We start from the raw sequence: 14,606 nt of genomic DNA on the forward strand, positions 1-14,606 counted from the left end.
GCTCTTTTCTGCCTTTCTCGTATTACACACCCTTCGTGAATGGCTGCAATAATCAATAATTAACCGCACTCCCAATAGCAGAAGCATAAAAATACTGCCCAACACATAAATGGAAAAAGAGTGCTTTACTCAGTTTATTGAACAAAATATCTTACAGTATCTTGGATATACATATATACATATTATCTTGTACTGTGTAACACGGTTTATGAACCCCTGCAGTGACATCAATTGCAACGCTGTGCCTCCAAACTTCAATGGATATTTCAAGGAAATATTAGTACATCATTGACTTCCAAACACATTATACAAATATTAATATAGAAAGCACAAAAAATAAGAATTTATCAGTGAAAAGTACTCACTCTCAGGACAGAAAAGTTCTTCATACAAAAACTTTTACAATATATTTTTTTTCCTTTTCTTTATTTGTAGATACAGTATGCAGGTAACAGCTATACCTGGAATTCCCTCTGTTTTTGTCATATGCTGTATTTTTCCTCTGCACGGAAATCACCAATAAGGACTTATTCTAGAACAAATAAAGTAGTGGCTCGGCCACCGGAGCTTCTGCTGTCATCTCCACTGCTGCTGCCTCATTATCAGCCGGCCTCTCAGATAACATACACATCAGTCTTCTCCCCGAGAAGCCAATACGTTCTCATTTTGCCTTTGCCCTGAAAAAACACACAGAAATCAATAGGTTCATCAATGGAGATGAGGGGGGATGATATCCTTTATTAGGCTGCCCTTCATTTAAGGGTGACCCTGCAGCTCAGCTTACACCTTCACCTTCTCCCCACAAATTAAGCATTTATGCATGAGCAGAGGAAAACTAACCACATCGTTACACCTTTAAAATGCTAAAACATATTGTTGTCACATGAAAACCTTGTTGCTCAAAAGGTCAAAATTTGTCTAATGCTGAAACGGTTACTGCTGTAACTGATTAGTTCATCGGCAGAAAGTTAATCGACCATCTTTAAGCAACACTCACTGGCTCCAGATTATCAAATGAGATCTTTTTTTTTTTTTTTCACTATTTTCTGTAATTTCCAACTAAAGCTCACATTATACTCATCCATTTAACTGTTCATCTATATTTTGTGTAAACTTCATCGCCCTAAATGTTTATCTAAATGCTGTTTTAAAGAATCTGCCATGCTGATGGGAATGTTACTATTGAAGATGGTAACTCCTCGCAGAAACACTGAGGAATACTAAGGACAACCATAGCATCCTCAGTGGTAGCTATGGCCCTGATTTTATGGAATAAACAATTCATCTACTAATAAGAATAATAGTACTCAGACCATTATGCTAAAAAACAACCTGCAGTCGCAGCCCAATCCATGAAGCAACATAGGATGCTTCAATTATTTGAACATTAAATGACATAAAAAATAGTTGTTTCAAATGGGAGCCTCATTATACAGTAGGATTTTCCAAGTTAAAACCTACAAATATACTACAGAACATCTTTTTAACAGGTTATTGTAGTGTCAATACAAATTAACTTGTTTCAAGTGATCTGATCGATTGATTTCAAGTCATTCCTGTCTTAATATTTCTGAGACAAACAGCACAGCTGTTTTCAGCAGTGTGAGTGGGCTTTATGCAGCAGTTACAAATGCAAGTTGGACAGCCTTTCTTGGGGTATTTTCACACCTGGCTCGTTTGGAGCAGTCCCACAATCGTGAGTGCTTTCCTCCAAAGATCAGATCATCCGTGCACACGTGAACACAGCAAGCACAATAGAATGGGGACAAAACAAGTAGGCTGAGATCACCAAGAAAGGGTGGTCTCAGCTCACTTTCAATCGATCCCTAGAGTGGTTTGTTTGCAGTGCGAACACAATCAACCCAACAACCAAAACAACTGTGCTTGGTGTTTTTCTGGTGCTTCAAATGGTCCATTTTAAAAAAAGATAAAGAATGTTTCTTACCTTCATTTCTACATCTCCTCGTAACTGGAGATCAAAGTAGCCAAACTCATCCAGCACTTCTTTGGTGGCCGAGGATACGTGGATCTTCAAGGCTGCAAAACACATCAAGAGCACAACAAAGACAGAGCATTTTTTAACAATGTGAACAACAAATGACTCTAACTATATTTGTATCAGCAACCACTCTGCTTTTATCTCAGGACATACAGCAGATGAAGAAACTGAGGAGCTATGCCTTCAGTCCCATCAGGCGTCAGCAGCTGAACAGTGATGAAAATTGGCATTGTTTTCTCCTATTAATGCACACAGTGCAGAGATGTGAGACAAGACTGCTGCCTGTGAAGCTTCAGGCTGCACAGTGTAGCGCTGGCTAACGGCCCTAAGCTGTAAGTGCTATCAATTATTTACCAGTGGAGGCACAATACAGGAAGTGACTCAGTAGTTAATCAATACATCTGATGATTCGCTTGAAGACGATCCAACTACAGTTTCATAACCGGTTCCTGTCACTGCCAGTTAAGAACAGAGATATCACTATAGAAAGTATTAGACTCAGCAGGTCAATACGTCTAATATTCAGCTTTGACGTCATATTTTTACTGAAGAATGTTTCCATCCATCCACATCAGCAGATAGAAAGTGAAGTTCAATGCACTTTGTTCTGAGTACAGAAAGTAGAGTTAATACACTGTTCAAATAAGTGCTTATTTACAGTTTATTTATATAGTAACTGACTGTTACCTTGGCAACAACAATTCAACCACTCTTCCTGTGGTCCTTATAAAAAAAAATCAGTATAATCAACAAATACTTACGCTTGCACTAAATCCTGTCAATCATACAATTATAATCTCTCAGTAAAGGAATATCACCACTACACCAAACAAAGAAGGTTAGAGGCGAAGATAGTCCCATGAAAAAAATAAAATGAGTAATTATATCTACTAACAAGTATTGTGTCTTCCTCTGTGCCATTATAGTCCAACAAGTATTAAAAACACATAAGTGAGACACCCAGTTGCACTGATTGACATGTTCTTTTGACTCATCTTGAGTGCTGCTGTAAACATTCACTGGAACATGTGTATGTATTAATCTACAGAGACAAAATTGTCCCAAACAAATACACAGTTTCTTCCTGTTTTAGTAATCAATTAAAGTGTCATTCTGGCGCAAAATCCTCCTATGGTCTTCTTCGGCAATTATATACGTCAAATAAGCCATCGAGACTATTTTTTTCATTTACGAACTACCGGTGATATCTGGTAGAGTAACTAACAGCCGATGACTGATTAGCTCAGGGCAGTACGGTGATGGTATGAAAACAGCTTTTTTAACCACCACCAAGAAACAGCAAACCTCTGCAGTAGCATGATAAGAGTCCTTACACATAAAACAAAGCACCTACAACATAGTTAGTGAACCCAGAGTTTATTAAAAGAGTGTTTTAAAGACTTACCTTCTGGCCCCGGTACCAACTCCTCTCATAGTAAAGTACATTTAAGTGGATTACCAAAGTCAATACAAAAGGAAGGAGCCCATTGGTGCTTTGTTTTCTGTGTAGGGACTCTTCTCATGCTGCTGCAGAGGTTTGGTGTTATTTTGAGCAGGATTAGTGGTTAAAAAAGACGTTTGAATGCCTTCACCGTACTGCCCCGAGCTAAGCAGTGTTAGCCACGTCTGGCTCTCTCGGATTTCTCTGTTAAAAGTTGTTACACAAAAAAAAACTGTCTCAATGGTTTATTTTATGTATGTAAGTGTCGAAAAAGACCATGGGATGATTTTACGCTGGAATTACCAGGCCATTTTTAAAAATCAAAGTATATAGTATATATATATATATATATATATATATATATATATATATATATATATATATATTATATATACATATATATATTTCTATATACATCTTCAATAGGATGAGGCTTAAGGCTGAGAGCCACAGACGGGGTAGGGAAGTTAGAAAGAGAGATGCAGGAATAACCTCTTTAGTTGAAGCCCTGTACACTATTCCTGAATGAAATATGTCTCATGCAGTAAAAGTTTTTATGAGACACTATGTAAATTGTGATTTAGTACAAGCTGCATGGGAAATATTAGCCTTAAAATTTGAGATTTGTCTTGGAGGGCTCTACAATTTTTTTTTTTATCCTTAATTCAGTAAAGCAACACTTCCCAAAAAGAAAAATACAACTTCAGCAAGCACAACAAAGAAGCCATATCTCTACCAGGACACAGTAGTAAAATAAGACATCTCAAAAACAAAGAATAAACACCGAAAAAAATCACATAATGAGGACTTTGTCACATAAACTGCTGTAAAACATGTTCCCTGTTCAAAATCCAGATCTGTTTGGAGACCTTTGGAGATATACGTAGAGCTGAAATAAGAACAGGAGTGACGGTGACACTCACCCTCTCCGTTGGACTCCATTCGAGACGCTGTGTTGACAGTATCTCCAAACAAACAGTATCTGGGCATTTTCAAACCGACCACTCCAGCACAGACTGGACCTACAAAACACAAGCAAAGGAAAGTCCCGTTTTACAGCTGTAAAAACTATAATATCTGCTGGGAACTGCTGTCGTTATCAGGCAGCCGCCGCAGTGTAAATGTTTTTAAATAGGATGACAGAGGTGTGAGTGAATCAAAACTATGCTCAGAATGCTTTAAATTACTCTGACAATGCTGAGTACCGGCCTACGCACGCTGGTCCATTTCTGTTGCATGTCAAGTGTCTGATTACGAACATAAACAGTGCCGCCATGAGCAGATACAGTCTAAATACTGTCAGGAGCCTCTTGTAGATGACATCAGACTAAATGCTGCAGACAGGTTAAGATAAGACATCCTGAGTGTTTATGTGCAGTCAGTACAGTGGTATCCAGAGGTGGGAAGTTACATATCCCAGCTGCCGTCAATGTATGAGACGAACCTAGCTAAAACTAATATAGGCGCACTCACACTGTCCATCCATACTGTGCCACCTGCTTTAGGGTACTTGTCCCCCCCTCCCTCTCCCCCCGCGGCTCAGGCCCGTTTGTACTCACACTGCTTCTTGCTGCCTATACGTCATCACGCCGTAACACGTCACACACATTGATTGACTTCATCGCGATGCGTCGCTTTGTTTACAAAAGAGTTTTTGTGCGTCTTGTCGACTGTTTTTGAATATTTTTATCCGACCAAATCTGCAGAAAACACCTACACCTCCGCATCACACCAACGTGAACCTTTCGCCGACATTGTTTTAAATGTCCGCGCATGATCCGTCCTTCTTTTTTTCTATGTCCGAACAGGCACACATAAAATGACGTCAGAACCGCCGTAGGCCTCCTGCTCGTACACGTGTGCACGCTCCTGCTCGTACATGTGCAAACGTGCTTTACAAAAGCCGACCTCTCCCAAACAGGCAGTGGCCTGCAAGCGTGCCGCAACTAGGCGCGGTACGCTTGCACTCACACTGGTCAAACGCACTAGAATTTAGCTGTAAACGTGCTTAGGCACGGTACAGATGGACAGTGTGAGTGCGCCCTACTATAACCCCGTCTCATAAAAATGGCATTGCCATACAACTAAATTGTAACTCTTGATTACATTGTGACACATTTGCTGTGTGGTTAACGTTGTACATTTTTAAAATGTATTTATATATTTAATTTATTTGTTACACAGAACCATCCGAGGAGCCATCACTGGAAAAAGAGCACACACTTGGTGATTGGATGAACTTTTGGTTGATCAAACTCTTGCCAAAGTCAGTCGGGAGTGAAAACATCTTTTCCATTGAGAAAAGCCTCCAGTGCCATGCTTTGGTCTTCTTCCAATGAAGGAATACTCTCTCTCTCTCTCTTCTGATGCTATTGTAGCATCTAAGCTAACCTCTTTAGGAGCGGCCATTGTTGTTTTGAAGGAACAGTTGTCACACACATCTTAACCACGCTCAAAGCTGCTAGTAGCTCCTCACAAAAGCATGACTTGAAGCCTGACCAAGTGGATTTATGTGTAAAGTTTGTTACAAACAGTAATTTAAGCTACATATGTTTGTGTTTTGTGTTTATGTTACATATGTGATGTAGGTTAAGCACATTGAGACAGGACAAAAACAGCAGTCTCCAGCAGTTTGACCCATCCATCAACCAGGACCACCTCCCAACGCAAATCACAGACTTTAATTTGAAACATATTGGTAACACGTCAAAAATAGACGTATTCTGGGACAAAGTAGGTTTCCCTTGAAACATAATTGAGGATGCAGTTTTGTTATATGGGAATGTAATTTTCAGGAGACAGTTTTTTTGGGAGGAAAGCAGCTCACTAATCATTTAGTCTAAATCTATTCATAAAGTTGCAGAGCACATAGTAATCAAACATCCTTCTTGCACTCACAGGACCATAGACATTTTGGTAGCTGTGTTGATCTCTGGAAGAGCAGAGCAATGTGCTTTGCATAGTCCAATTTTGTGAAAATTATTTCTCACAATGGGTGATTTTGTGGGAATATTTTATTGTGACCAATTTTAGATTAGCCCAGAGCCCTTTTAGAGGGGAAAGAGAACAATTTGTCCACACTATACATTCTTGGACAGCGAACTATTCTTCCTGGTAATGGAAGCTAAAACTGGTTCAGACCTCTGAATCATTGCCCACATGTTCGATTTGTTCAACAATTCAAAAAGGTTTGGCGTTGCGCTCATTACTGGCAGTTTTCACCACCGGGAGCCATTCAATTGTTGAGGGATACAAGGCGCAATTAAGAATGAGATAATCATCTTCCTGTGCAAGAGTGAGAAAAATAACTACACCAGTGAAAAATAGCAGAACATATATGATGATGTTGACTCATCAGTGCTTTGGTCAAGGACACCTCCGCAGGATGAACACCAGCCATTATGAGAGACCAAATCTGGGACAATCCGGTTCAACTCGGTGAAGATGTACACAGTTCCCTCTCAGACTCACCTGTGTGTATACCTATCCTGAGTCTCAGCTGGTCGTTAGGTCTGTGTCGGATCTTGAACGTTTTGACCTGCTCTAACAACGCCAGCGACATTCCGGCGATCTCTCTGGCATGCAGTTTCCCGTTTCGCACCGGCAGCCCTGACACCACCATGTAGGCATCACCAATGGTCTCCACCTGTGGTACGAATCATAAGGAATGAGAGAATAAAAATAAAATGTAATTCATTTCATTTTGCTGTTGTATTTCCAGGATTCCAATAGTGCTCCAGAAGGTATTATTTAATTGCCCTCGTGCTATAAAACATGTACTCCAACCTTTGAGTTGCATATTTTAACATAACGTATGAGACAAAAGTGAAGTTAAGAAACAATTACACCACATTCTTGCGTTAGAATCCATAATTGTCACATGAATTAGTTCAGACATACCTTGTATACATCAAAGTTATCGATGATGGCATCAAAACAGGTGTACAGATCATTTAGTAATGTGACAACCTGAAGAGAGACAGAAGAGCTTCAATGATTACACTTCAGTAAAGCAACAATGGAAGCTAAGTAGTGAAAGTATTTATCTTAAAACTGACACAACTGTGACTTAAATGAGAAGTGTAAAACAGACTGTAAATCCAACATCGACACTGTTTTCTTTTGTTTAAAGGCTGACAGATTGGGAGGTCAGTGTCTGCAAAACCTCAGTCTCCCACATAATCTCTGTTTGTCTGTCACTGGACGGTTGCCTGTTCAGGCTTGCTGACAAACAGGATCATAAATCATATCCACAGATGGAATATTACAAACACAATATGCCAGAAATGTACCCATTTGTGTGGAGTAATAGTTGTAATGTAGCAGTAATGTAATGAGGTTGTTTGTTTATTTGGTCTTCATCTTAATCTTGTCAGAATTTTAAAAAGCTGCAGTCTCTTTATCTAGTCAGAACATTGGGTGCTGCAAATAAAGAGTGAGCAGTGTTAAGTGAATGAGAACATTTAAAATGTGATGGACGTCAAACTTGAGATTATAATAAGTGACCATTCATTTCCTGCGCATAACATTTGATCAATGGAACAGAACGTTGTGTTTATGTGGCATTTACATTATAAAAACATGCAAAACTGGCACTCAAACACCAGGATTTCAATTCAATTTCTGGGGTGCTTTGGTAAAGACGGACTCTATAAGTCTCTCTGTGCATTATCTCATATTAACATCTGCCACTCTTAAACCTTTCAGCTGTAAACAGTGTATCGAACACAGCTACATCTTTAGCTTTATACTGTTAAATCTAGACTGACTCACTAGATGCAGGTGATTTCACAAACAGCACCTAACTAAAGTGCTTAAAAAAACATGTAATCTATATTGTGATTCATACTGTATATGTTGTATTTATGTATTTATTCAAGCTTTATTTATACAGGTAATCATTGAGACACAGAGTCTCATTCTCAAGAGACCTGAAGGCAGTGCTCCTATCCAACATAAGAATGAAAATGCATTAATACATTTAGAGTATTATAGAATGTCTTATATTTTGTTATTATTCACAAGTATTATTCACAAGATTGATGTGAATGTATATAAATGCAGCATTCACATAGTTTCAGTTAAAGATCCTTTTGAAACCAAACCACTGTTGCATTATTATTCATCTGTTATTCTACTCTCACTACAGTATTGGATTTAATGTAAGCAAATGCGATATTGTACTGTACTGTATGGATATTTGGCCTTGTCATGAAGCATACTTGGTTCTTTCCCATAATTTGAGCAGAGAAAACAGACTAAGGCGAGAAGAACAAATGTTGTTCTTGGGGGGGGATTCCACTCCATGTGAAGGTGTCAGATTGCCCATCAGCACTTGACACCCTCCGCCGGATGTAGCATCATGATAATGCATTCGCTCTAGAAACCTCCCTTTGGTATTCAAGTGAGAGGGAGATATGAAATGGCATAATGTGACTCAACTCTGCGTCAACATACCCTTCCATCTAACAACTGAACTATTTTGAGTTTCAGCCCGTGTGTGTGGGAACTATGAGACACACTGTAGGTAGAGACCTAATACTGGTAAGCACTTTTATGTATGAATAGATAAAGTGAACGGAATCACGAACCGTGACACCAACAGAGAACTTGAGCACAGAAACAGTGAGTTAGACAGTCATTCAGTGGAGGATTGATGTGACTTGTAATCTTCTCTAGTCCCCTGCCCAGCTTGACTAGCGATGACATGTATAGCCACATGTCATCATTCCACCGCTGGCTGTCAAGATGGTGCCCATTAAATAATGTGGGCTTGATAGATAATTGGCAGTCTTTCTGGGGAAAACCTGGTCTTATTAGGAGAGATGGTATCCATCCAACTTTTGATCATATCTAAGAAAGAAATTCATAGCCATAAAAACATATGAACAGCTGAGAGGGACATAAAGCACCCCACACTGTCTCATTGTATGACAGCTGTTATTACTACTACACATATCATTGATCCTACCTACCACCATAATAATTATCATTACCATATTCTATCACCTTAGCTGTAGTTGTTTCAACTTTTTATATATCACTCTGCTGTATTAACTGCCATAACATATAAGTCATATTCACTTTACTATGGATATTATTATAGTTACTGTTTCTTTTGTGGTTTCATCTCTGGGACTGTCTCTCTGTCTGTCTGTTATTATTATTAAAGCTATTGCGACTTGTTGCTGCTCATGGGGGAATTGTTGGGTCTCTGTAAAACATAAATAAGTTATAGAGTGTGGTCTTGACCTAACCTGACTCTCTCCAGATGGCTTTGGTTCAGCCTACTACTCCGCCTAGCTCCACTCAACCATCTGGATTCGCTCCGTAGGAAAGTGATTTCAGGGTCCGCAAAAAATGGCCAGGCCAATCAGGACCGCCGGGCGGGGTTTTATAGATGTGACGTAGCAGAGAAAAGACTGTGGCCGCTCGCGTCGAGGAAGCACACGCCAGCATTGATGCTGCTATTTCATCCTTGTTGTCCAATCTAGCGAATATTTATTTTTTAAAAGAACAGAGAACGGCCCTGAAGGCTTTTGTTGGTGGAAACCATGCTTTCGCCCATCTCCCGACTGGGTTTGGCTTTTCCCTGTGTCATTCATAAGCGTCACGGGTTGGTTTCGATGTGAGTGGTTGAAGTAGCACGTCAATAAAGATGACGGACAAGTGGTTTGATTAGGCCCAGCCTCCTGAAATCACTTTCTAATGGAGCGATCCCAGATAGATGAGTGGAGCAAGGTGGAACCAAATTCATCTGGCGAGAGTCAGGTTAGTCTCGACCTACTCTATATGTAGTGATGTGTCTTGAGATAACTTTTGTTACCATTTGGCACTATGAATAAAATATAATTGAAACTGAATTGAATTATTGGTTGTTGTGTACCTGTAGCGGTGTACTTTCCGCAGACATGGACGTGAAGCCCACGATGTCGCTGAAGTAAATGGTGACGCTGTCAAACGCCTCCGCCTGCACCGTCTCCCCTCGTTTAAGCTGCTCTGCTACTGAACTGCATGCAAAAAGAGAGAGAGAGAGAGACATGTGGTCAAACTGTTCATGCTGTGAAACCGTGAAGATATGTCCAGAAAAAAGAAAAAGAGACGCAAGGGACAGTTGTTAGCCAGAGGAGAATAAAAAACAAGGTGATGAGACGTGATGGTTGTTTTCTACAGAATGTCGTGCAAGTCCAATTATAACCAGATGTCAGTTTACCTAATTATTCTGCTCACATTCATTTTCTCTTAATCAAATAACGCCAAGGGCAAGAATACTGTGGCAGAAGTCTGCTAGTCTACTTCACAAGTGCAGTGAGAAATGCTATCTGTCCTTTCTCTCAGGCTCTTCTCTGTTTGTCTGGATGACTTTTTAAGCAGGAAAAGAGGATAAATGTGTGAGAAAGATGGAATTTGCTACTGTGGTGTTATCCAAATGCCTAAGCTCACTATCACGTCTGCTCCTGTCTCCCCTAATGAGCAGTTCGCCTGTCAGCGCTCTCCGTTCCCTTTCATCTGCAGCGAGATCGCACCACGGGGAAAAGCGTGTCTGTTAATATAGTGTGTGTTTGGAGGGATTTTGAGTCTTTAATTAATACAAAGATTTAACACAATTGACACTGTCACGGAGCCATGCTGGTAACAATCGCCCTATTTGCTGGATTCAAGTTAATTGGAGTTTTAAGCTTTCGGGTGGAAGAAAGTGTGAGTGTCATTTGTTCTTACTGTGGTAAAATTTGATAGAGGAGGTTTTCTGCTTTTCTTTTCTCCTCCAGGTAGGCTTGTGTTCGCTCCTCCACCAGGTTCTCCAGGTTATTGGCGTACTGCTCCATCCTGGACAGCAGGTTGTTAAGAATACTGGTGCTGCCCTCCCTATGGGAAACACACAAAGTAGAATTAGGTGATATCCACACAAAGTAGCTCAGGTCCTTTCTGAAATAACCGGTGAAACAGTACTATAAAACACACAAATCTTACTTTGAATCAACAGTAATTAAATAACAAAATATATACCATTCACAATGTAACGTCAGCATTATCAGGGAAAAGATAGGGTGCGTCCCCTGGAAGTGTTGATAGTGAGATCACTGCGTCCTTTTAGATTTAGATGGCAGAAAAATCTCTTTAGTCACCGCCTTCCGCCATGTTTTCATTGAAGCAAAACAAACCCACACATACCGTTCCTGTGTCTGGAGACTGTTGCTAACTGTGGTTGATGCTGGACAGTATACAGAGTTTTTCAAAGCGCAATAATCAAACATGGTTCTGATAGTTTGAATCTTAGACGTACTGGATCTAAATCCATAGGGAGGAAATAAAAACCTCTTTGTCACTTATTAAGGTAAAACAAACATATGTCTATACTGTAAATGTCAAACCCTCTAAATGTCAAAAGAAGTCCAATGATCGACCCTCCTGGCACCCCACATTTAAAACTGCTGATGGACTCACCACTAGCAGTTGGCGTCTGCCTGATGAAACCAGAACACTATGTTCCAGTAAAGAGGTGTCATTTACATTCAATATATAAAAAACAGGGACTGATCCAGATCTATGGGATTTAATGGCTATTCCAGTGATTTAGTATTGCACTTCCATGAAGTTGGAAGGCGCACACAAAAAAAGCAAAAGAAATTTGAAGCAAGGTATCCGCACTCTTAGTGCCGAATATGGGCCAAACTCCAAAAACTCTAGATCCCACATTTCCTATAATCACACCAACGACATCTTGTTTTGTTAGACCTTTCCCGCCTGGTAAATGTTATAAAAGCTACAGTCAACGATTGGTAATTATTGGTATTGGTAATTATTATTAACATTGTTTATACAGCCATTATGGTCCTGTAGTCTGATCAACACGATATGAATAGCAAAAATAACCAAAAGTCCATTCAGTCTATCAGCCGTAGACCTGCATAAGGCAGATTAGGTAAAAAAAAAATGCTTTACAGTCTTTGAGTGCTGTAGATGTCTCTTCTCCAACATGGTCACCTGCAGCCACTTGAAACCACTTAAAAAAACCTCCCTTTCTGTCTAGTGGTATAACAGGAAAAAACAGAAGTGCATATTACTGTTCCACTGTAATTTATCTCTCATATAGGAACATCCAGCAGCTATTGTTACCTTCCAACATGGAGGAAAAAAAGACACTCCAAACATTCAGTGAAAGGTCTGATTTAACGCCTCTCCTGCTGCGATCGTAGCCTTTCACATACGTTTTATAATTATATGTACATGTATTGTATAATGTGTGTGTCTCAGGAGATTTCTACATTCATATGCTGCATATACACACATGCATGTACACTCGTTTACTCCGAAGGAGCAAGAAGGTGAGTCATCCACACCACCGTGGCGGCTAAAAGCATCAATGCTTGGCATTCTGCCGCGTTTCTTGTGGGTCACAGATCCTACACACACCCACATGATGTTTAAGTTTAAAGGACAAAACATCAGAGGGAGACATGAAAGACAGTGATGAGCATCAATGCACAGACATCCACATTTTCCCACAATTCATCCAAACTAATAGTAAACTGAGAACTGTCTCTATGCTGAGAATGATGATAAATTTCAGCAAGTGGTTTAATCCTCTCGGATGTGTCAGATAAATCATTTACCGTATATGTTTGTCATTTGATAGGAGTATATGAAAACAGCTTAACCATTTTCATTGACATTTGGTTGAAAGTTCAGCCATGGACCAAGGAACAATTCATACATTTTTGGTGTCAATAATGGCATCATACGTCCATTTATAAAGCAATTTAAATGTGACTTTCAAATCATCAAGGTGCTTAGCCCTGATGTTGACCTCACCGTGACACCAAGGTCAGTGGTAAGTAGAGAGAGGGCAGCTGCTCCTCATATCTAGCGTGGGTATTTGATACAACGATTCCTGCTACTGTGGCCCGCCATGTAACCATGACAACCACAGACACCACACTGAGGAAAACGATCCAGAGGTGAATTCTACCGGTAAAAGTACCCTGAATAGTTCACCTTTTCCCCAGCAAATGAATAAAAACAAAAAACATTGGAACGACATCATCAATTATAGAGTACTGTATTTAAAAATGTGAATTCCTTATTTTAACCCAAACCGTGATCATTTTTGCTGAAGAGTGACAGGGAAGGGTGGAGAGAGAGTGGAGGACACGCAGCAAAGGGCTGCCAAGGATTGAGCCTACATGGGGCCACCACTCGTCAAGTGAGCTAGAGACCGCCCTGTAGAGAAGTCAAAAGAAAAACTCAGATCTCATGAGTCATGGTTATTTGTACAAAGCTGTAACTTTCCCAGACAGAACTTGCGTAGTTTCAGGAAATCATGGCGGCTCTCAGCCAGTCAGCATGTTTGTCTATCACTGCCTATTTCGATGCAGATCTTGATCCAGACGCTGATTAAAAAATCAGAAACATTTTCTTCTATTTATAAAACAAATGTAGGGGATGGTGCGGTCTTGGCGGAGGGAAACACTCTCTGAGTGCTTTCTTGTTTACAAAGCTTCTAAACATTCACAACATTTTCCCCAAATCTGTGGACTGGTGTGCCAGTTGTTCGGAAAAACATGTTTTATAACATATAAAAAAAGGGGAATATTTCAATGCTGAACACAAAGTGAAATAAAGTCTGAGATAGAGTGAGAGACCTGATGTGCACAGGGAGAGGTCAGCTATTCATGGCAAGCGAAGTGTCATCTCCCTGTGTGGGTTAAACCGGACCGTTTACTGCTGAACACCCCTCTTGTTACCACACCCTTCAAACCCAAGCTCACACACACACACACACACACACACACGCACGCAGACACACACACACACACACACACACACACACACACACACACACACACACACACACACACACACACACACACACACACACACACACACACACACACACACACACACACACACACACCAAAAATAACAGCCCATCCATCACATCATGTCAACAACATACATTTACCTAATGAAAATAACTGGCAAACAGAACATTAACGCTCAGCCCTCGGTGGTGAAGGGCTTCATACACAAGAGGAGGTACTTTGCATTCGACTGTCAAGAGCATCCTTGAGTGCTTCTGAGGATGTCAATCATATGGAGCTCTCTACTCTGAGGCTGGGTAAATGGAAAGCTATACATCACAGGGCTCATCCTGCACTGTCTTAC

General features: G+C 40.2%; 1 protein-coding gene across 1 annotated transcript in view; it reads right to left on the reverse strand.

Moving 5' to 3' along the window:
* Window positions 1–209: 209 nt before the first annotated feature.
* Window positions 210–14,606, reverse strand: part of npr2 (natriuretic peptide receptor 2) — a gene marked incomplete at its 5' end in the record, with an annotated part of 68,292 nt that continues 53,895 nt past the window's right edge. Inside the window, 7 exon segments of the mRNA XM_083930370.1 lie at window positions 210–677; window positions 1,946–2,037; window positions 4,364–4,462; window positions 6,912–7,086; window positions 7,341–7,409; window positions 10,327–10,450; window positions 11,160–11,306. Of these exon segments, the coding sequence (XP_083786496.1) occupies window positions 615–677; window positions 1,946–2,037; window positions 4,364–4,462; window positions 6,912–7,086; window positions 7,341–7,409; window positions 10,327–10,450; window positions 11,160–11,306 (769 nt within the window). The 3' untranslated portion in view covers window positions 210–614.

This window comes from Echiichthys vipera, assembly GCF_963691815.1.
Source record: "Echiichthys vipera genome assembly, chromosome: 16".
Classification (NCBI taxonomy): Eukaryota; Metazoa; Chordata; class Actinopteri; order Perciformes; family Trachinidae; genus Echiichthys; species Echiichthys vipera.